Here is a 23,733-nt window from a genome sequence, read left to right on the forward strand (position 1 = left end):
ATCAAACCTATACCTTCCAACAGGGAGAGCGTTAGATCGTAAGGCTTCTGTGTTTAAATACAGAGCCCTGCACCAGGCAAGTAAAGTATCACATGTGTCCTCCAGGGACGTCTCACAGGGAGCCTGCTCCGGTAAACTAGGTCACCTGTCAGTGCAATTTAACCTGAATTTATAGACTTAAAAATAGCAAATTGAAAGGGAATTGTAGACATTTCCTTATAAATTATGTCAATGAGGCCTTGTCATGCATGATTTTGTCTGATATTGTTTACCTTTACTTAGCTTCCTAATGATACAAGAATGAAATTCCAATCATTTACTATTGTGGTATTTTCAATTAGTATTTTCTCATTAATTATGCAAAATAGGTAGCTATTAGCATTATTGGTATCTATCGATACCTCTCTCTTTTTCAGCTATATATGTCACATGTTTGAGAGTCCTATTTTGAAAGGCAGCAGATTTATAAACTTTCCTTGCTAATTATGCAAATTAGCTCCTGATTTGCATGATGAATGTTCAATTATGTAAATCATTAATCGAGCTATCTACATACCATAAATCAAGACGATCCGTTGACCATAAGTCTAGTTATTCATGTCCAAAGGTCAAAACAAATAAATTAAAAACACCCGCTGCAGCTCCAAACAAGCCGCTAGAAGGCCCAAACGTGCACAACTCCCTTAATGTGGAATGGACTATCTACCACACAAAAATCATGACCGTAGCACTTGCAGAAAATTCGACCTCAAACTTTGAAGCTACACTGCAGTACCCAAAGTACCTGCTAGGAGGCCCATCATCGAACTTGACCTTCCCCTTTAATAAATCTACCTATTCACTAAATATCATGCACAACCATCAACAGCTTCTCGAGTTATCCTGTCAACAAACAAATACGCATACATAAACAGCCCACTGCAGTACCGCAGGAAAATGCCAGGTGACCCATTTTTGAACTTGAGCTTTGTTTTCACAATCTCTACGTACCCACTAAAAATCATGCAGATCCATCATCAATACGTCGAGTTATGTTGTCTACATACAAACACACTAACAAAAAAAGTCCACTGGAGCACTTTAGGAAAACGCCAGGTTAACCATTTTCAAACTTGACCTTTGTTCCCACAACCGCCACTTCCCTACCAAAAATCAGCAAGATCCGTCAAAGTTCTCTCGACTTATGATCTCGACATACATATGGACCCACTTTACAGCTGGTGTAACCGATAACATAACCTTACCGCGAATGCATACATTCCCGGCGAAGGTAACTAGACTTCGCGATCTCACAGCTTCTACAACACAGAACATACAGAACTAGACTTCGCAGGTCTCACACCTTCGTAAAATGACCATAACATTTATATGCGTCAAGGCTGTTTTTCAGTATGCTGTATGGATAAAGATAATGTTGTTTCATTAATACAATGAGAATGAACAGAGGGATACAAAACTGCAGAAGTGATTCCAGGGAAGTGTTCACTGCTGACCCAGTCTCCACCCCGTGCCGAAAATCTGTCTCTCTTTCTGCTTTATCATTCATGTGAATTAGCTATGTAATTTAGATTGGAATGATATGCCAACATTATGTTAATCATCGTTTTATTTCATTTTACTTTTATTAGAATTGCAACAGTGCAATACACGTGTAACACAGCCACAGGCAGCTATTGCTGGTGTCGTGAACCACACATAAAGTGCCTTTTCCCATCTAAGGTACCTGCTCGCCAAAATCCATTAACCCCTCCTTGAATATTCCTTTTCCAACGTTGGCAATAAAAAGTCCTGCTGCAGTTCCGAGGAAACCTACACCGCTTTCTCTCTGCCCCAAAGAGCTGTCTACCACCCAAGACTCACGACTGTAGCATGTCCAAAGAACATGAGAAATCAAAACCGGACGTTCCGGTGCAGTATCGTAGGAAGCCGCTAGGAGCCCCCAAGTCTGATATTTTCTTCCTTCTGCTGACCCCACCTACAGTTTCCGCGTCCCCACCACACACATGTACTCCTGCCGGGATTATGTCGTTTATGGCGTCTCTCGTCTCGCGCCGAATCAGCAGGCTGCAGCAGGCGTTATTACGGCACAGACGGATGTGAGCGGCTTACAGCATCAGCACTTCAAAGTACCTGGTGCTCTGCAGCCTCCCGTTGCCATGGTAACAGGTATGCCGTGATATGGATCGGGGTAATCCTCAAAGGAGACGTTGTTGCTGCGCAGCGATCTCTCCTGACTACTGATACAGGGCAGGATACGGCTGGGATGGATGGTGCTGATACTGATATATGCCTGGTCTGATACAGGGCAGGATACGGCCGGGATGGATGCAGGGTGGGGCTGATACTGATTTATGCCTGGGCTGATACAGGGCAGGATACGGCCGGGATGGATGCAGGATGGGCTGATACTGATTTATGCCTGGGCTGATATTAAGCCGTTGGCCTTATCTCGTCGAGCGGGGTAAGATGAAGAGAAGGGGATTATGGGACTATTGCAGAGATGCACAAAAAGAGCCGCCAGAATCCATCATCGCAAAACAGCTTCTTCAGCGGCGAGCCGGTCTGGCCCCCTGCAGGGGAGGAGTGCTATGCGAGTCCCTCAACCTGCAGGGGAGGAGTGCTGCACGAGTCCCTCAACCTGCAGGGGAGGAGTGCTGTGCGAGTCCCTCAACCTGCAGGGGAGGAGTGCTGCACGAGTCCCTCAACCTGCAGGGGAGGAGTGCTGCACGAGTCCCTCAACCTGCAGGGGAGGAGTGCTGCACGAGTCCCTCAACCTGCAGGGGAGGAGTGCTGCACGAGTCCCTCAACCTGCAGGGGAGGAGTGCTGCACGAGTCCCTCAACCTGCAGGGGAGGAGTGCTGTGCGAGTCCCTCAACCTGCAGGGGAGGAGTGCTGCACGAGTCCCTCAACCTGCAGGGGAGGAGTGCTGTGCGAGTCCCTCAACCTGCAGGGGAGGAGTGCTGCACGAGTCCCTCAACCTGCAGGGGAGGAGTGCTGCACGAGTCCCTCAACATGCAGGGGGGGAGTGCTGCACGAGTCCCTCAACCTGCAGGGGAGGAGTGCTGCACGAGTCCCTCAACATGCAGGGGGGGAGTGCTGCACGAGTCCCTCAACCTGCAGGGGAGGAGTGCTGTGCGAGTCCCTCAACCTGCAGGGGAGGAGTGCTGTGCGAGTCCCTCAACATGCAGGGGGGGAGTGCTGCACGAGTCCCTCAACCTGCAGGGGAGGAGTGCTGTGCGAGTCCCTCAACCTGCAGGGGAGGAGTGCTGTGCGAGTCCCTCAACATGCAGGGGGGGAGTGCTGCACGAGTCCCTCAACCTGCAGGGGAGGAGTGCTGTGCGAGTCCCTCAACCTGCAGGGGAGGAGTGCTGTGCGAGTCCCTCAACCTGCAGGGGAGGAGTGCTGTGCGAGTCCCTCAACCTGCAGGGGAGGAGTGCTGCACGAGTCCCTCAACCTGCAGGGGAGGAGTGCTGCACGAGTCCCTCAACCTGCAGGGGAGGAGTGCTGTGCGAGTCCCTCAACCTGCAGGGGAGGAGTGCTGTGCGAGTCCCTCAACCTGCAGGGGGGGAGTGCTGCACGAGTCCCTCAACCTGCAGGGGAGGAGTGCTGTGCGAGTCCCTCAACCTGCAGGGGAGGAGTGCTGTGCGAGTCCCTCAACCTGCAGGGGAGGAGTGCTGCACGAGTCCCTCAACCTGCAGGGGAGGAGTGCTGTGCGAGTCCCTCAACCTGCAGGGGAGGAGTGCTGTGCGAGTCCCTCAACCTGCAGGGGGGTCGCTGTATGTGCGTGTGCGTGTGTACGTGTGTGTGTGTGTGTGTGTGTGTGTGTGTGTGTGTGTGCTTGCGTGTGTGTGTGTGCGTGTGTTTCAGATCGACGTGTAGGGGGCCCGGGGTTAAGTCTGTCTCGTCTGATTGCTGTGTTATCCCCTGTAACATACATGTATACAGTGGTCCCGGGTAGCAAAGTGGTAGATATCAACCAAACACCGTTATAATTTATTTCCAGTCTGGTTTTATTTGCTGCAGCTTCCTTCCCGACCACAGTCGGCCCAGGACCAGCCGGTAAAATATGGACGTCTCCTACTGAAGTGGAGTTTTTGCTCGGAGCGACGGTTTGATGGAAAATTGGATGGAGATGTGCAGATAAGGGGGACGTTCGGAGCCTGCGGGTGTGTCTGATGGAGACATCAGGAGCCGCGCTCAATATTCTTTAACAGGAACACACGGGCTCAATATTCCTCCACAGGAACACACGGGCCCAATATTCTCTAACAGTACCACGGGCTCAATATTCTCTAACAGTACCACGGGCCCAATATTCTCTAACAGTACCACGGGCCCAATATTCTCTAACAGTACCACGGGCCCAATATTCTCTAACAGTACCACGGGCCCAATATTCTCTAACAGTACCACGGGTTCAATATTCCCCCACAGGAACACACGGGCTCAATATTCACCCACAGGAACACACGGGCTCAACGAGGGGAAACTCAATATTCGAGAACCCAACGTTTCCAACAGTTAAGAGTAAACTAATGAATGAGCACCTTTATTGGACGTTTGTGCCCCAAAGGGTTGAGAACCGGACGTCATACAGGTCTAGTAGTTACACTGGAAATGAGATATTCGTCAGACAGTATAAGTTAAAGTTTTATTACTATCTCCATGAAAAATGTAGATTTTTTCATGGAGATATTGTTTTGAGCGTGTTTGCGCGTGTGTGTGCGTCCGGATGCTTAAAGTCAGAATAACTGAAGAATGTATGTGGGTAGGTGCTGGGAGAACAAAGGTCAATTTTGGGCCCCCTGGTATGGGTCAATGGAACTGCTATTTGCGTTTTTGTCAAAATCTTCCAAGGACAATAACTGAAGAAAGGTACGACTGTTCAGGGATGCAACATATGTAACTTAGAAATAAAGGGACATTGATAGATGAACGTTATGCAAATGAGGACCTAATCTGCATAACTGATGAGAAAATACTGTAATTCCATATTGGTAGATAATTGGAATTTCATATTTGTGGCATTTGGAAGTTATGTGACAGTGAACACGGTTGAATACAAATTATGCAAATGTGGGCCTAATTTGCATAGTACATATTTTATGGGGATTTGAGGTCTCCAAACTCTTTTTGGTATGTGGGTAGGTGTAGGGAGAACAAAGGTCAATGTGGTTTTTTGGCCCCTTGGTATGTGACACTGGAACTGCATTGGCGTTTTTGTCAAAATCTTCCAAGGAGAATAACTGAAGAAAGGAACGACAGATTTCCGTTGTATCTGATATGCAGGTAGCTTAGACAGAGATGTACACAATGAAGTGCAAATTATGCAAAGTTTGACTGAATTTGCATAAGTAATGAGAATTATATGTGTTTCCATTATAGGCATGCTATGGCAGGTGTCGCCTGTTGGTTTCGAAAATGGGTCAAATATTCCCCAGGGACCCGGCAGCTGGTATACCACAGAGGGATATACAACCAAACCTGTATACTTGTTTCTATTATGTGGATAGCTTAAGTGTTACTTGATTTGATGAAATGGTGATTTTGCAAATCAGAGTCTAATTTGCATAATTAATGGGCGCATTTTATAAACCCACTCCGTTCCATGGTACGACAATTAAAAAATGCAACATATGTTGTAACTGAGTAATAAAGGGAACTTGATAGATATAAGTTATGCAAATGAAGACATAATCTGCATAATTAATGAGACAATACTATAATTCCATATTGGTAGATAACTGGAATTTCATACTTGATATTTGGAGGTTTTGTGACAGTGAACATAGTTGAATATAATTATGCAAATGTGGGCCTAATTTGCATAATATATAGATTTGAGGTCTCCGAACTCTTGTTCCCTGCTGCGGTGTATGTTTTGGGGTTCAATGATGAGTGAGGGGGGAAATCTCCGTACTCTGTTTAAGAAGTCATTCCTGGAGTTGAACTTAAGGCAATGTTGATTGGATTATTTGAATGACATTCTCTGGGAACCCCAAAACTCATGCGACCGTGCGAATGAAAAACAAGTTTAGCAACAAACAAAAAAGTTGCTTTCATTATGAAATCTACGTGGTCAGGAAGGCCGAACAAATCACTTAACACAAAGAGTATGGTATACCGAAATATAGGTTCTTCTTTTTTGTTCTTTCAAAACTTAAAATGATTTTGGCATTCTACGACACTAATATCGTTTTCCAATATTTCTTTTGCAATTTACGGCATACATCTGATTGATTTGCAGCTCCTTTGTATGATAAACAGTATGGTGGCAATTATTCTATAATTTTTGGAATCGGACGAAAATTGATGCCCGCGCGGATGTCATCCATATAATCAAATCAACATGGCCTAACCGAGTTAAATATCCAATGCTTTTCCCAGATGAACAATAAAGTTTCACAATCTCTGGCTTCCCTTTTATCTCGACTTCTCATAACAGGTCAAGTGAAGGAGAAATCTGACTTTTGGCTCAGTTAGGACATTTCTTAGTTCATTTCTAGAGCTGACGTCGACAGGTGTACATGAGGTAGAAAACCCCCAGACCGATAGCTTTGATTAATTTGTGAGGGGCACCGCGTTATAAGCCCTATTTTTCTCGTGACTTCCTTACTATTCAAATTTCACCATGTTGTTTCAAAGTGCACGCTTTCCCGTAGGTTTTTAGTCTGGGTGCCATCCTAGTTAGTTTTCTGCGGCTACCATACTCCCTGCATACCAACTTTGAGTCGCGGAAAACCCATACTATTTTCAATCTTTCTTAAAGTATCAGGATACATACGTTCGCTTGTTTATTTACAACACAATCCCTGCAGCAGGTTTTTCACACAATCCCTGCTGCAGCTACATGGAGCAACACTCTGGTCAGACCATAGTTAAACACGACTCTTTACAAAACCACACAGCAAAACAAATGGACTTCCTTCTGCGGAACTCCGATGACTGGAACGTCCAGAGAAAATAATCACCATTCAGAGCGGCTGTGTGGTTCGCTGGACCTGAATGTGGCGCGGACTGAGTGCCGCTGGGTCGCGGAGCGTTTGTCATCGCCTGCCGAGGCTCTCTGCCCGGCCCGCGGCACAAGGAGCTAGGCATCGCCTGCCGAGGCTATGTGCCCGGCCCGCGGCACAAGGAGGCATCGCCTGCCGAGGCTATGTGCCCGGCCCGCGGCACAAGGAGGCATCGCCTGCCGAGGCTATGTGCCCAGCCCGCGGCACAAGGAGGCATCGCCTGCCGAGGCTATGTGCCCAGCCCGCGGCACAAGGAGGCATCGCCTGCAGAGGCTCTCTGCCCGGCCCGCGGCACAAGGAGCTAGGCGTCGCCTGCCGAGGCTATGTGCCCGGCCCGCGGCACAAGGAGCTAGGCATCGCCTGCCGAGGCTATGTGCCCGGCCCGCGGAGGCATCGCCTGCCGAGGCTCTCTGCCCAGCCCGCGGCACAAGGAGGCGTCGCCTGCCGAGGCTATGTGCCCGGCCCGCGGCACAAGGAGGCATCGCCTGCCGAGGCTCTCTGCCCAGCCCGCGGCACAAGGAGGCGTCGCCTGCCGAGGCTCTGTGCCCGGCCCGCGGCACAAGGAGGCATCGCCTGCCGAGGCTATGTGCCCGGCCAGCGACACAAGGAGGCATCGCCTGCCGAGGCTATGTGCCCGGCCCGCGGCACAAGGAGCTAGGCGTCGCCTGCCGAGGCTCTGTGCCCGGCCCGCGGCACAAGGAGCTAGGCGTCGCCTGCCGAGGCTCTCTGCCCGGCCCGCGGCACAAGGAGCTAGGCATCGCCTGCCGAGGCTATGTGCCCGGCCCGCGGCACAAGGAGCTAGGCATCGCCTGCCGAGGCTCTCTGCCCGGCCCGCGGCACAAGGAGCTAGGCATCGCCTGCCGAGGCTATGTGCCCGGCCCGCGGCACAAGGAGCTAGGCGTCGCCTGCCGAGGCTCTCTGCCCAGCCCGCGACACAAGGAGGCGTCGCCTGCCGAGGCTATGTGCCCGGCCCGCGGCACAAGGAGGCGTCGCCTGCCGAGGCTATGTGCCCGGCCCGCGGCACAAGGAGGCATCGCCTGCCGAGGCTCTGTGCCCGGCCCGCGGCACAAGGAGGCGTGCATCACTGCTGCGTTATGTAACCCATCCCTCACACACTTGATCTACAACTTCAGGTCAGCACAAAAATGTCCACTAACAAAACAGAAAACACGGAACGTCACTCACAACAACCGGATGTTCAATCAACTGTCAGGGAAAACGTGCACACTGAAACAAGACCGGACGGTAAAAAGTTGCAGGCATCTAAAACCATTGATATTGAAAACCGCAAAACTAGTTCTGACCAATAGCGAAAACACATATTTCGTGCTGAATATGCTTGAAACTTCATTGTCGTCTGTTACAGAACGGACCAGTTTGTAAATACATGACCTTGAACTTTGCTTCAAATATCTACAAGGCCTCAGAGCGCCTGCAAAACAACCTGATATAGTTACACCTGCAAAACAAGCTGATATAGCTGTAACAGGGCTGAAACCATGAGACCGTACTTTGTGCGATGAAAGTTGTGGGATATGGTTGTAACAGGGCTGAAACCATGAGACCGCACTTTGTGCGATGAAAGTTGTGGGATATGGTTGTAACAGGTGAAACCATGAGACCGTACTTTGTGCGATGAAAGTTGTGGGACATGGTTGTAACAGGGCTGAAACCATGAGACCGCACTTTGTGCGATGAAAGTTGTGGGATATGGTTGTAACAGGGACGAAACCATGAGACCGTACTTTGTGCGATGAAAGTTGTGGGATATGGTTGTAACAGGTGAAACCATGAGACCGCACTTTGTGCGATGAAAGTTGTGGGATATGGTTGTAACAGGGCTGAAACCATGAGACCGTACTTTGTGCGATGAAAGTTGTGGGATATGGTTGTAACAGCTGAAACCATGAGACCGTACTTTGTGCGATGAAAGTTGTGGGATATGGTTGTAACAGGTGAAACCATGAGACCGTACTTTGTGCGATGAAAGTTGTGGGATATGGTTGTAACAGGTGAAACCATGAGACCGTACTTTGTGCGATGAAAGTTGTGGGATATGGTTGTAACAGGGCTGAAACCATGAGACCGTACTTTGTGCGATGAAAGTTGTGGGATATGGTTGTAACAGGTGAAACCATGAGACCGTACTTTGTGCGATGAAAGTTGTGGGATATGGTTGTAACAGGTGAAACCATGAGACCGTACTTTGTGCGATGAAAGTTGTGGGATATGGTTGTAACAGGTGAAACCATGAGACCGTACTTTGTGCGATGAAAGTTGTGGGACATGGTTGTAACAGGGCTGAAACCATGAGACCGCACTTTGTGCGATGAAAGTTGTGGGATATGGTTGTAACAGGGACGAAACCATGAGACCGTACTTTGTGCGATGAAAGTTGTGGGATATGGTTGTAACAGGTGAAACCATGAGACCGCACTTTGTGCGATGAAAGTTGTGGGATATGGTTGTAACAGGGCTGAAACCATGAGACCGTACTTTGTGCGATGAAAGTTGTGGGATATGGTTGTAACAGCTGAAACCATGAGACCGTACTTTGTGCGATGAAAGTTGTGGGATATGGTTGTAACAGGTGAAACCATGAGACCGTACTTTGTGCGATGAAAGTTGTGGGATATGGTTGTAACAGGTGAAACCATGAGACCGTACTTTGTGCGATGAAAGTTGTGGGATATGGTTGTAACAGGTGAAACCATGAGACCGTACTTTGTGCGATGAAAGTTGTGGGACATGGTTGTAACAGGGCTGAAACCATGAGACCGCACTTTGTGCGATGAAAGTTGTGGGATATGGTTGTAACAGGGCTGAAACCATGAGACCGCACTTTGTGCGATGAAAGTTGTGGGATATGGTTGTAACAGGTGAAACCATGAGACCGTACTTTGTGCGATGAAAGTTGTGGGATATGGTTGTAACAGGGACGAAACCATGAGGCCGTACTTTGTGCGATGAAAGTTGTGGGATATGGTTGTAACAGGGCTGAAACCATGAGACCGCACTTTGTGCGATGAAAGTTGTGGGATATGGTTGTAACAGGGACGAAACCATGAGACCGTACTTTGTGCGATGAAAGTTGTGGGATATGGTTGTAACAGGGACGAAACCATGAGGCCGTACTTTGTGCGATGAAAGTTGTGGGATATGGTTGTAACAGGGCTGAAACCATGAGACCGCACTTTGTGCGATGAAAGTTGTGGGATATGGTTGTAACAGGGACGAAACCATGAGACCGTACTTTGTGCGATGAAAGTTGTGGGATATGGTTGTAACAGGTGAAACCATGAGACCGTACTTTGTGCGATGAAAGTTGTGGGACATGGTTGTAACAGGGCTGAAACCATGAGACCGCACTTTGTGCGATGAAAGTTGTGGGATATGGTTGTAACAGGGACGAAACCATGAGACCGTACTTTGTGCGATGAAAGTTGTGGGATATGGTTGTAACAGGTGAAACCATGAGACCGCACTTTGTGCGATGAAAGTTGTGGGATATGGTTGTAACAGGGCTGAAACCATGAGACCGTACTTTGTGCGATGAAAGTTGTGGGATATGGTTGTAACAGGGCTGAAACCATGAGACCGTACTTTGTGCGATGAAAGTTGTGGGATATGGTTGTAACAGGGCTGAAACCATGAGACCGTACTTTGTGCGATGAAAGTTGTGGGATATGGTTGTAACAGCTGAAACCATGAGACCGTACTTTGTGCGATGAAAGTTGTGGGATATGGTTGTAACAGGTGAAACCATGAGACCGTACTTTGTGCGATGAAAGTTGTGGGATATGGTTGTAACAGGTGAAACCATGAGACCGTACTTTGTGCGATTAAAGTTGTGGGATATGGTTGTAACAGGTGAAACCATGAGACCGTACTTTGTGCGATGAAAGTTGTGGGATATGGTTGTAACAGGGCTGAAACCATGAGACCGTACTTTGTGCGATGAAAGTTGTGGGATATGGTTGTAACAGGGACGAAACCATGAGACCGTACTTTGTGCGATGAAAGTTGTGGGATATGGTTGTAACAGGGACGAAACCATGAGACCGTACTTTGTGCGATGAAAGTTGTGGGATATGGTTGTAACAGGGCTGAAACCATGAGACCGTACTTTGTGCGATGAAAGTTGTGGGATATGGTTGTAACAGGGCTGAAACCATGAGACCGTACTTTGTGCGATGAAAGTTGTGGGATATGGTTGTAACAGGGACGAAACCATGAGACCGTACTTTGTGCGATGAAAGTTGTGGGATATGGTTGTAACAGGGCTGAAACCATGAGACCGTACTTTGTGCGATGAAAGTTGTGGGATATGGTTGTAACAGGTGAAACCATGAGACCGTACTTTGTGCGATGAAAGTTGTGGGATATGGTTGTAACAGGTGAAACCATGAGACCGTACTTTGTGCGATGAAAGTTGTGGGATATGGTTGTAACAGGTGAAACCACGAGACCGTACTTTGTGCGATGAAAGTTGTGGGATATGGTTGTAACAGGTGAAACCATGAGACCGTACTCTGTGCGATGAAAGTTGTGCGGCGAGCCATCTTTGTTGTGCGCTGACGCCAGTCGACAGGTCAGCTCTCTCCTCGGCTCTCCTGTGTCCACAGTGAGCGTGCGCCGCCGGTATTGTCGCTCTAAGTGGACAGACATCGCGTCTTGTGTTCCCCATACACCTGAAATGGACCGTGGTGCAAAGGACCGTTGTTTTCCCGCGGTGACTCCAGACCGGATTGTAGCAGGCGAGCTCTCGGCGCAACCCGACCCCGCCCCCGGCGCCCCCCGGTAACCCTACCCGGCCCGGCCGCCGCCGAACATTACCGAAAAAATACTAATTGTGGACACCTGATCCGTCCGGGAAATGGAAGCTGTCAAAGCGGGCTTAGTCCTGGCACTGAAGACAAAATAAATACTGTTAAATCTTGTAAGGGCTGACCCCTTTCAAAAGGAAACTTGGCTCAACAATCGGCGCGACTGTTGTGAAAACGGCGGGCGAGCCAAAAGGGCAAGGGTTGAGCGGCACCTCTTGACTTTCCTTTCATACCTGCGTGACACCTGAGTTTTACCTGCGTCTCACCTGAGATGTACAACAGTCGGCAGGCAGGTCTGATGGATGACAAGGTCGCTTTACTCTGACTGGGCTCACGACACATCAAAACCCACGTGTTCATCTGGTGTGCACTAGTCTCAATTCAATCCGTGATTTTGTCTGTTTTATGTTGCCCTTAGAGACCAAAGAATACACACAAACTTGTTTTCTTACCGGACAATCCCCTGGTCTGATACCTGGTAGCGACAAACAAGTGCATGAAGACTGTTTGTTCTTCGTGTTAGGTCTTACAGAACAGGCCAGGGCTTCAAATTGAACCTGAGGTCACAACTACTGCCTTTTAAAACGTCGATTTGAAAATTATACCGAATGGTAATCTACCTGTTAGAATAAAGTATATGTTCAACACTATCATATAACGTTATATATATAATCTATTCTAGATGTTTACTTTGAAAACCACTCTTCAAGCAAGCAGATGGAGGGATAGTTGTTAGAAACATTTTCAAGCTGTCCCGTTTTTTTTACAAGTTTGGGTAGTTGTTTCCGTTGCTTCAGCTTGCTTGTAAAAAAAAATGCTACCATTCTCCTTTGCAACTTGGAGATTATACAATGTACACGCAGCCAGTAAGTCAAGTTTAATATATTTCTAAGTTGTAACAGTAACTGTATTTGTAAGATCCCTGGCAAAACTAATGTTGCCATAGTGGATATGGAGTACAGATAGTTTCAGGCACTGTTTACATGATGGCAAGTGACAATGACCATGGGTAGCGGCTTGGTTTTGACTCGTACCAACCTCATTGCTCATATCACCTGTTTTGATTGATTGTAACTTGGTTTATATACCTTGTTTATCTACTGTTGCACGGCCAGTGGCATGTGCCTCACTGGAAAACACTGCATAGGCACCGAGCCACCCTGACAGAATAAGTTATCTTCTCAGACATTGGGGAAAAGTTACGTGATATTCTGCCCTTTTCCACGGCATGTGACGTTACCATTCAGAACGAATCTCCAAGCAGATGTCTTGCGAGAGAACTGCTCTCAAATCTATCACCTTTTTGTACCATTTTCCCAACGTTGGGAGGGTTTATTGTCTGAGAAACTAGGCGAGTTAGAGAACACTGCCACCTTCCCTGCTAACATCTACTCAGAAAGTGCCTGCAGATTCGTGCTTACATCAGGCTTTCGTTCAGTGGGTTTAGAACAGTACCGGCTGTAGCCAGTTTGCAACTCCCGTGAACTCACTGCCTCACACGCACACAGAACAGTCGCGACCGGAGCGGACTGAGAGGCACGTCACAAGGTTGGAGTCTAAACTATCTGGATTATGGACTTTCAGTTTGCTGCGTGGGCTAGGACAGTAGGTTCATGTCCGAGCTAAAGTTGATGTTCATTCAAATTGATGGGTGCAGCCGGTTGGAACTTGGAACACATGAGAGGGGGGGGGGGGTGTCCGTGGTTTTCAAGTTTTCAATGAAGACCAAAAAAGCTACCATTTGTTACTGGATGCACAGCAAAATTCTACACGTCTGTTGACAAGCAATAGCCTGAGTGTCATCCTGTTTCTACCTTCAAGGTAGAGCCTGGAACTGAAACAGGATGACACTCAGGCTAGACAAGCAATGCTTCATGTTCCCCTGTATGGCGTGGCGTCTCCACTGTTGTCATGGCAGACAGACTCATAAATACACAAATTGAAATTCGGCATTTCTCATGGCTATCCAAATTGCCGCTTTCAGATGTACTGCAGTATATGTATGCTGTATGTAGTACCAGTCCAGTGACCCGTCTTCCTTATAATGAAAAGTTTATTGCAAATTCCTGCCCGTACTAAGGCTAATTGCAAGTACATGTAACACGAATAGGACCCCCTATTGTAACATAACGTCCACATCTGTACGGACATGTGACGTGACTTTCATCTAGTTCATATAGTGTCCTTGTTCAACCCAAGCGGCGATAACAACCTTTCATGGTGCCAGTGTCGGGGTGAGGGGGTCCAACAGGCTGGGGGAGGGGTGGCAGGGGGGTCCGACAGGTTGGGGGGGGGGGGGGGGGGTGCAACAAGAATGTGACAGAAGTGTGCATGAAGCAATCCGGTCCGTGCCACTGGGAACTGCCGGTTTTCTCCCACCAAATCTTGGGATAATGGCGCGTCCCGACTGTTGGGGAGGCCCTGCTGAGAGAGTTTTGTGTCAGAAGGGACGGAATTCTGCCGACACAGATACAAAAGGACGAGAATCTTGTTTCTCGGTGCGGAATCCGACCCCCTTTCACGGAGATCCCCCCTGACAGATTAGCGCACCAAAAATGGCCGGTTTTCCGTTCCGCCACATTTCGGGAAGCCTCTTGGCTGCCCCAGATGCAGGTTTGTGAAAGGGCCCGATGGAAATGCATGGAGAATTAATGGTTCTCCCGCTGTGAGCTACAAAACCTGCCCGGGGATCCCCACAGCGGGCTTTCTGCGACTCCCCGGGCCATGGGGCCGCTCTGTTACAGGTTGTGAAGGGAAAATGGAACACAGAACAAAGGTTCGTTTCCCAAAAACCTTTCTGTCCATGGTTCGTTTCGCAAAAACCTCTCTGTCCATCAGAAGCCGGGGTTTTGTTCCACTTGCGATAATCCACTTTCTGCAAGACACTTGAGGAGACTCCTTCAGGGCAGAAGACAGTCTGGGAGTGTTTGCGGGGCTCTTGACTGCGCAGAATAAGTGGTTCTCGACATGTTTGCTTGTGCTGACTTACAGCCCATTCCATGTCCCCAGCATTGTTGGATTGGTTGACAACACAGACAACAATCCCCAAGATGGTTCTGTGAGGGGGCACTATTATCCGCCCATTACCAACAGGAGCCAGCTGCTGGGTCTGAATCTGAATGGCATTGACAATGCTGATTACAGCTAAATCCCCAAATCCACTTTTTCCAGCACACAAAACCCAATCATTAAGCTTTACATGCAGTGTTAATCCGGCCTTGTGAATATTCAGTGTTCCAGACAGCAGTTCACCCCAAACCTCCAGGAGTCCTCCTTAAAAAGTCTTATCAAAGCAAAACAGGATGGAAGCAAGCCTTATGAAGCTCTTTCTGATTTGACTTTTTGCTAAATGAAAACAGATTAATCATGATGTGCAGTTTGGAGATATCCTTGGTCTCGCGCTGTGTAACGATTATCGAGTGCATTTTTCCAGACAAGGCAAAGAATTTGAAAGGAGATTGCTGACAGAGAAGGTTCAGCTGTCAAATGGTGGGGAATTCAGCCCAAACAGCAGCCCACTGACCAGTGCAGTATTTGGAAGCTCGCTCTTTTCAGTGGAGAGTATTTGGAAGCTAGCTCTGTCTTCAGTGGAGAGTATTTGGAAGCTAGCTCTGTCTTCAGTGGAGAGTATTTGGAAGCTCGCTCTGTCTTCAGTGGAGAGTATTTGGAAGCTAGCCCTGTCTTCAGTGGAGAGTATTTGGAAGCTCGCTCTGTCTTCAGTGGAGAGTATTTGGAAGCTAGCTGTTTTCAGTGGAGAGTATTTGGAAGCTAGCTCTGTCTTCAGGAGAGTATTTGGAAGCTAGCTCTGTCTTCAGTGGAGAGTATTTGGAAGCTAGCTCTGTTTTCAGTGGAGAGTATTTGGAAGCTAGCTCTGTCTTCAGGAGAGTATTTGGAAGCTAGCTCTGTCTTCAGTGGAGAGTATTTGGAAGCTAGCTCTGTCTTCAGTGGAGAGTATTTGGAAGCTAGCTCTGTCTTCAGTGGAGAGTATGTGGAAGCTAGCTCTGTCTTCAGGAGAGTATTTGGAAGCTCGCTCTGTCTTCAGTGGAGAGTATTTGGAAGCTAGCCCTGTCTTCAGTGGAGAGTATTTGGAAGCTAGCTCTGTCTTCAGTGGAGAGTATTTGGAAGCTAGCTCTGTCTTCAGTGGAGAGTATTTGGAAGCTAGCCCTGTCTTCAGTGGAGAGTATTTGGAAGCTAGCTCTGTCTTCAGGAGAGTATTTGGAAGCTAGCTCTGTTTTCAGTGGAGAGTATTTGGAAGCTAGCTCTGTCTTCAGTGGAGAGTATTTGGAAGCTAGCTCTGTCTTCAGTGGAGAGTATTTGGAAGCTAGCTCTGTCTTCAGTGGAGAGTATTTGGAAGCTAGCTGTTTTCAGTGGAGAGTATTTGGAAGCTAGCTCTGTTTTCAGTGGAGAGTATTTGGAAGCTAGCTCTGTCTTCAGTGGAGAGTATTTGGAAGCTAGCTGTTTTCAGTGGAGAGTATTTGGAAGCTAGCTCTGTCTTCAGGAGAGTATTTGGAAGCTAGCTCTGTCTTCAGTGGAGAGTATTTGGAAGCTAGCTCTGTCTTCAGTGGAGAGTATTTGGAAGCTAGCTCTGTCTTCAGTGGAGAGTATTTGGAAGCTAGCTCTGTCTTCAGTGGAGAGTATTTGGAAGCTAGCTCTGTCTTCAGTGGAGAGTATTTGGGATGCTTTTGTCACCTTGAAACTGGCACAGATTGTGCAGCAGTAAAACTTGTCTGCAGCCACCATAAAAATTCTCCCTGCATCCTGTGTTTATATCTTCAACAACCCCCACTCTGTAGTCTAACATGAGTGAGAATAGCTCCTGTTTCTGCAGCAGGAAAATAGTGGTAAGACTACCATACAGACAGAACTGTAGAGGCTTTTGAAATAAAACAGTCAATAGCTTAACCTAAGATATACATCCTTGCTAAACCTAAACCTGTAAAATCATACATTTTCATCCATAACTAAGAAGCCAGACCTATATGCTAGACTACAATACTTGTACCAACATGTGTATGTCTGTAGTATGTCTTTCTTATGACCTGTACTTAGCTCAGTTGGGCAGAAATGTTCATCCAATAAGCCAGGAGGGCTACAGGTTTACCTCCAGTTGTTTTCTACCTCCAGTTGGACATTTGTTCACAGCTCTGCTGGTTCCCCCAGGGTTATCTCTGTTCAAACGCCAAAGGTTTCCTGTTCACAGTTTCGTTAGTTTTTACCCCGTTAGGTGTTTGTTCACAGTTTAGTCAGTCCATTCTGTGGCTTCGTTGGTTTTTACCGTTACGTGTTTGTTCATGGCTTAGTCAGTGGCTTCCAAAGTTCATCGCAGCGGCGGCTCAGCGGGGGCCACTCCAGCGGCAGTTACCAAATTACATTAGGGAAAACACTGGTATTTGGGATGCTAATTTATTCATGAGGGTGGTTCCTGCAGAGGCAGGTTTACTGGGCACTAATGGGGAAGCAATGGCAGGCACCAACACTTCTCACCTGGGTGCTAAGTCGATCTTTACACCTGCTGTGTTTACCTGGCCAGGTGGATGACCACTTCTCAATAGGTATTGCTGTGAATGAATAAATTACGCCATTGTAATGTGTTCTTAATGTGTCAGGTTTGTTTGCTGGCTGCCTGCGGTCCCCTGGCATTGGCTCAGGGCTGGGGCAACAGTTAACCCGCGTGGGACAACAGTGGAATCCCCATTCCTGGCTCAGGGCTGGGGCAACAGTAACCTATGTGGGACGAGTGGAATCCCCATTCCTCCAGTACATGTTTGGTGTGGGTGGTTATTGTGGGACAACAGTGGAATCCTCCTCCCTCCAGTACGTTTGGTGTGTGTGGTTATATTAGGGCTGGCCGGGGGCCAGTCTGAAGGAGCTGCAGGTGTGTGGCAAAACTCCACCTGAGGCGGAACGTGAAGCGTTCACTGTTCTCTGCTGCTCAGCAAAACACAGACCTGAGACGGGAACGTGAAGCCTTCACTGTTCTCTGCCGCTCAGCAAAACTCAGACCTGAGACGGGAACGTGAAGCGTTCACTGTTCTCTGCCGCTCAGCAAAACTCAGACCTGAGACGGGAACGTGAAGCGTTCACTGTTCTCTGCCGCTCAGCAAAACTCAGACCTGAGACGGGAACGTGAAGCGTTCACTGTTCTCTGCCGCTCAGCAAAACTCAGACCTGAGACAGGAACGTGAAGCGTTCACTGTTCTCTGCCGTTCAGCCAACAACCGCTTGCTTCTTGGTTCTCAGTTTCAGTAAAATTCTAGGATGAGGACAAACATGAAAATGGAGGGCTGGGAGGAAAGTTAAATCTAGATTTACATGTACTTGTCATCTATTATCAAAATTAGAAGCTGATATTCTGACTGTGCAGTATAATACACTGTGCTGTACTACACACTGCACTATGATCTCACAAAAGCTGTCTGTGTGCATTTATGTATAGATTTTCTCCAAAAGAGTTTTCTCTATTACCCTGTATGAGCTATCCAGTACAAATACAATTTGATTGTTGATTGTCCAACGAAGGTAGCCTGGGTGCCATCCTATTTCTACCGGGGCTCCTACACTCGCCTCCCTCAAAAAATTTTGAGGGAGGCGAGTGTAGGAGCCCCGGTAGAAATAGGATGGCACCCAGGCTACAACGAAGGAGGTTATATGGAAGAGTATACAACCCTAGAACTTGATTCAAACCTCCAACTTAGCATTTTGAAAACCCAGCAAATTAAATTGGTGCCTGGTTAAAAAAGACCCCAGTCTGTAACTGCCATGTCCTGCTGAAACGATTCCTTTGACAGAGAGGAAGTTGCAACAATAACAACGTTTTTTGCAGAGTGACTGGGAAAAACTGTCCATTCTGTTCAGACCGTCTGTGACAGGAACTACTGAAGGGTCGATTAAAGACCAAAGATTCGGTTACATGAGGTACAAAATGTAAATCGTCCGTTTCATGTCCTATAAAAGTGATGCAGGATTAACATAGCCGGGTTTACAGTCACAATCGCTGATTAACATACCCGGGGCCGGCCGGGTTTAACAGTCACAATCGCTGATCACTCGGCTGTGACCAGTGACCTGCTTATTGTTGGCACCAGACAAAAAAAGGTCCCAACAAAAAACCTTTCATTCAGTCTCAGAATAAATCATTAGTTCCTTTTAATTTAATTAAAACATGCCAAGTTTGTGTCTAATGTTGAAATAGTTGTGGACAGGTTATGGATGGATGTTGTCTGCTGTATCTAAACACTGTTAGGCTGTGGCACAAACCAGGCGACAGCATGCTGACCTAGAAACACCCAGCTTTCAACACTTATAAACAACAGACCAACACAAAGCTCTCCAAGAAAATAGTGTCATTTATTCTGCACCTCTGGTGTGTGAATGTCACACAAGGGAACTGTACAAGTTGGTGGGTTTGTCGTGGGACGCTCTACATAAACAGTCTCTTCAGAATCGGACCCCAGGTATAAATATTATCCATGGAAACTATATACAAACAGAGTTAGGGACAGAGAGTAGGGAATGTATGAAACAGTCACAAACACAGTAACATTAATGTGTTCAAGTTGCTATCGTGGTTCCTAAGCCTAAAGGGAAGGAATGACTAGATTTCAGACCAACATGGAATCCCTGACGTTCCTGCAGTACCCAGCACCGACCTGGCTCAAGTCAACACTAACAAAAACAGCAGTGCATAAACAGGAGGGAGCCTGGAGTAAACAGATTACTGCTGTTTACTCAGTTCAGAAAGAGAAACAATATTTAATACCACAGCTTAGCAATCAACATTGTTAGCAGACTTTTGTTTAACGTCCAAACATGACACATATTTGTGCCCCAGGAGTGGAGTTGTGACAGGGCTGATATGTAATGTTGCACAGTCAGGACGCACTTGTAACCTGCTGTTTGCAGATCATGTTTCTAGACTGAATAATTTTGCAGGGTAACATTGTCAATGAAAGCTAAGCTCATTAATACCAAAGTAAATGTTGTGTTGCAGTAGTGCAGGAATGATGGCTGGGTATCTGCACTAGGTTTTACCGTCCAGGATTTCTGACACTGGGAGTGTTGTAGTAGTCCACTGTTTCTGCTGCTGCAGTGTTGCAGGTAACAGAAGCTAGTATCTTGAGCCCTGACTGTACAACATGACTGCAGGGCTGTATGGACTAGGCTAGCCATGTCAGACCTGACTGTACAACATGACTGTAGGGCTGTATGGACTAGGCTAGCCATGTCAGCCCTGACTGTACAACATGACTGTAGGGCTGTATGGACTAGGCTGGCCATGTCAGCCCTGACTGTACAACAGACTGTAAGGCTGTATGGACTAGGCTGGCCATGTCAGCCCTGACTGTACAACAGACTGTAGGGCTGTATGGACTAGGCTGGCCATGTCAGCCCTGACTGTACAACAGACTGTAGGGCTGTATGGACTAGGCTAGCCATGTCAGCCCTGACTGTACAACATGACTGCAGGGCTGTATGGACTAGGCTGGCCATGTCAGACCTGACTGTACAACATGACTGCAGGGCTGTATGGACTAGGCTGGCCATGTCAGCCCTGACTGTACAACATGACTGCAGGGCTGTATGGACTAGGCTGGCCATGTCAGACCTGACTGTACAACAGACTGTAGGGCTGTATGGACTAGGCTAGCCATGTCAGCCCTGACTGTACAACATGACTGCAGGGCTGTATGGACTAGGCTGGCCATGTCAGACCTGACTGTACAACATGACTGCAGGGCTGTATGGACTAGGCTAGCCATGTCAGCCCTGACTGTACAACATGACTGCAGGGCTGTATGGACTAGGCTGGCCATGTCAGCCCTGACTGTACAACATGACTGCAGGGCTGTATGGACTAGGCTGGCCATGTCAGACCTGACTGTACAACAGACTGCAGGGCTGTATGGACTAGGCTGGCCATGTCAGACCTGACTGTACAACAGACTGCAGGGCTGTATGGACTAGGCTAGCCATGTCAGCCCTGACTGTACAACATGACTGCAGGGCTGTATGGACTAGGCTGGCCATGTCAGCCCTGACTGTACAACATGACTGCAGGGCTGTATGGACTAGGCTGGCCATGTCAGACCTGACTGTACAACATGACTGTAGGGCTGTATGGACTAGGCTGGCCATGTCAGCCCTGACTGTACAACAGACTGTAAGGCTGTATGGACTAGGCTAGCCATGTCAGACCTGACTGTACAACAGACTGCAGGGCTGTATGGACTAGGCTGGCCATGTCAGACCTGACTGTACAACATGACTGCAGGGCTGTATGGACTAGGCTAGCCATGTCAGACCTGACTGTACAACATGACTGCAGGGCTGTATGGACTAGGCTGGCCATGTCAGACCCGACCAAGTCCGTCTGGAGACTGGAATTACTCCTTCCTGCACACCTGCATCCTTAAGACATCCCTAAGGAACTCAGCAGGTGGAAACCCTCATGTCACAGTAACTAGTCTGCTGACCGCGCAAATTACAGACATTCCTCTCAGGCGGCTTCTGGGAAAGACTTGCTGCTTTCCATGGTTCAGGAATAGCAGTATCACTTTTAGTATGGGAGGAAATTCAGTGTTTCAATAGACTACTGTCATGAAAGTTACTTTTCATTCAGGAAGGTCACCCAAAGTCAGATTTTTGGAGGCAAGGTCCCATAGCAACCCAGGTTTGGCCTGGTCATACCTGAAAATGTTATGAACTGGTTTTCATTACTGGAGTTTGGTAGAGGAATCTAAGGCTTGGCCAAGGAAAAGTGATGAAATTTAAGGACTCTCTGGATTTCATTGGCTGGTGCTGGAGAGTGTGAGACCCTCATATTGTCTATTGTCATGGCCTGACGGGTCCCTGCCCCCCCCCCCCCCCCCCCCAACAAAAACTGACCTGATGTGATTTCAGTGATCAACTATCACAACTGTTAGTGGGGACTTTGTCACCAGTAAACCAAGGGGCAAAATGCCATTTGCATTTTTACATGTACCCGTAGGCTGCCAATATGGCAGAGTCATGGCAAGAATTATATACACAACTGTACATTAAGAGACATACCATTCTGAACCACGGGGGTGCCAAACTGAGGCCACATTTTCTGCAGTCGCATCGGAGCTATTCTCAAATACAACATATAGTTCTGCACAATATAGATTTATAATGAATATACTCACAACAAGACTCCTGATTCACCCCTTACTTTGACACAGCCCCCCTTGATTCAGAATGATCTGTCCTGTTTCTCTCATTTCTTGGAAATGGCTGGAAGTTGTGCATTTCTCACCTGTCCATCTGCACACACCTGGGTGGACAGGTGAGAAGCCACTAGAGGAACACCTGAGCAACAGGTACACAAGTGTGAGAAAGTCTAGTTTGCACAGGTAAGTCTTTCGTCTCAGGAAGATACAAGTGTCTGACTTGCAAATATTTTAACATGGAGGCTTCAGACAGACCAGGTGATCTGTGGTATCATGCTGATGTTCTGTGGTATCCTACTGGTGTTGCGTTGCATCATACTTCTGTTTGTAGAGTCACAAGATTTCGAAGTTGTAAATTTAGGTTTCGGCTGAAGAAAATGTTTGTATAGTGGACTAAAATGAGAAAGGTATGCTATCTTCCCTGACAGAAAACTGAGGTCTAATACTTCATGAACATCTATTGTGCTGCTAGGAACAGCCACAGAACACTTGGCCTGGCCAAAGCCCCGAGTTTGGTCCGAACAAACACAAGGATTCCACACCGCAGCAGCAGTCTGCCTGCTGAAGTACCTCTTGGTTTCACTGTAACTCGACCCTGTCGAAGGCTCACGGCCAGTTGAAATTCCTGCCCGTCATCTGGTAGAACTTCATGTTGAAGGGTCTGTAGAAGTCGCGTAGTCTCTGGATGACGTTGGGCTCTATGTCGGGGTGCGCGCGCCCCTTAGTTCTGCCCAGACAGTGCGGGCTGCTGCTCCCCTCCTTCTTCTTCAGGCAGGGGAAACCCTTCGTCTGGTTAAAGTAGAAATGTTTCTCGCTCACCACCTTCTTGATGCCCAGGAAGTTTTGCACGAGTCCCATCTCCTTCCCGGGGTTGCTAATTAACTCCTCTCCACTAACGAACATGAACTGGCTCAGCGGGAAGTACTGCAGCCACCTCTCCAGGTGCTTGGCGTAGACTCCGATGCGAATGGCGCTCCACGAGGTGTCCACCAGCCCCGTCGCGTTGTTGATGAACGCCAGCTCCTCAAACCTTTTCGTGTTCTTCTTGCTAACGGTCTGCGTGTAATCCGATATGGCGCGGGTCACGGGGTCGCGCACCACGACCAGCAGCTTGACGTCGCGCGACATGTTGTAGACGCGTGCAGGAACCTCCCGCGTGATGAAGTAGCTCGGAGTCTTCTCCATGGTGATCTGCCGCGCGATGGTGGGCGGCATCTTCCGCCTGTAAACAAACAAACAAACAAACTGTGAGACAGAATAACAAACAAGCCAGCTGTGAGACGGAATAACAAACAAACAAGTAAATTGTGGGACAGAATGCCAAAAATGTAGGAAACAACAAGGGGCGAAAAACACACATAATGTTCCTGTTGTATCTGAACAAAGAAACTGACAGAAAACTATGTGAGCTTTCCTGGCTGGATCAGAAAGGGACCAAACCAGGAACAGATGATGCAGTACAAATGTTCTACTCAAATTCAAAAGCGAAATCCTCAAAACACAGCTCATCTGGCCCTGACTTGACAGAAAACAGCAGATCAGAAATTTGCTTGGGGATTATCTTAGTTTTAGTGGCAGGCTGAGTTTATGACGTGTCAGGATGGAGGCAAAAAGTCAGCGAGACCTTCAGAACTTTAACAAGTACCGGCCTTTTGTGGGGCAGCCATTACCTATTGTCCCAACACGACCCTACAGGCACCAACA

The 23,733-nt window shown here is 47.9% G+C and overlaps 2 protein-coding genes across 2 annotated transcripts in view; one reads left to right on the forward strand and one right to left on the reverse strand.

Annotated features, from left to right (window-relative positions):
• Positions 1–2,500: 2,500 nt before the first annotated feature.
• LOC136440443 (uncharacterized) lies at positions 2,501–4,115 on the forward strand. The gene is made up of 2 exons (XM_066436490.1): positions 2,501–3,776; positions 4,024–4,115. The coding sequence occupies exons 1-2, from the start codon at positions 2,501–2,503 to the stop codon at positions 4,113–4,115; spliced, it is 1,368 nt and encodes a 455-aa protein (XP_066292587.1).
• A 15,052-nt stretch (positions 4,116–19,167) lies between these two features.
• The window catches only part of LOC136441014 (heparan sulfate glucosamine 3-O-sulfotransferase 6-like), a 58,196-nt gene continuing 53,630 nt past the window's right edge, over positions 19,168–23,733 (reverse strand). Inside the window, exons 3-5 of the mRNA XM_066437242.1 lie at positions 21,035–23,251; positions 20,928–20,981; positions 19,168–19,961 (exon numbers count right to left, since the gene is read on the reverse strand). Of these exons, the coding sequence (XP_066293339.1) occupies positions 22,636–23,251 (616 nt within the window). The 3' untranslated portion in view covers positions 19,168–19,961; positions 20,928–20,981; positions 21,035–22,635. The remainder of the gene's footprint in view (positions 19,962–20,927; positions 20,982–21,034; positions 23,252–23,733) is intronic.

The sequence above is a fragment of the Branchiostoma lanceolatum genome, chromosome 8 (genome assembly GCF_035083965.1).
Source record: "Branchiostoma lanceolatum isolate klBraLanc5 chromosome 8, klBraLanc5.hap2, whole genome shotgun sequence".
Lineage (NCBI taxonomy): Eukaryota > Metazoa > Chordata > Leptocardii > Amphioxiformes > Branchiostomatidae > Branchiostoma > Branchiostoma lanceolatum.

What these genes read in the sequence shown, in the direction of transcription:
- LOC136440443 (XM_066436490.1), top strand. Translation starts at nt 2,501, where the DNA reads ATGCACAAAAAGAGCCGCCAGAATCCATCATCGCAAAACAGCTTCTTC. An exon ending in CAACCTGCAGGGGGGTCGCT is followed by an intron (nt 3,777 to 4,023) that starts GTATGTGCGTGT and finishes TATTTGCTGCAG; the next exon opens with CTTCCTTCCCGACCACAGTC.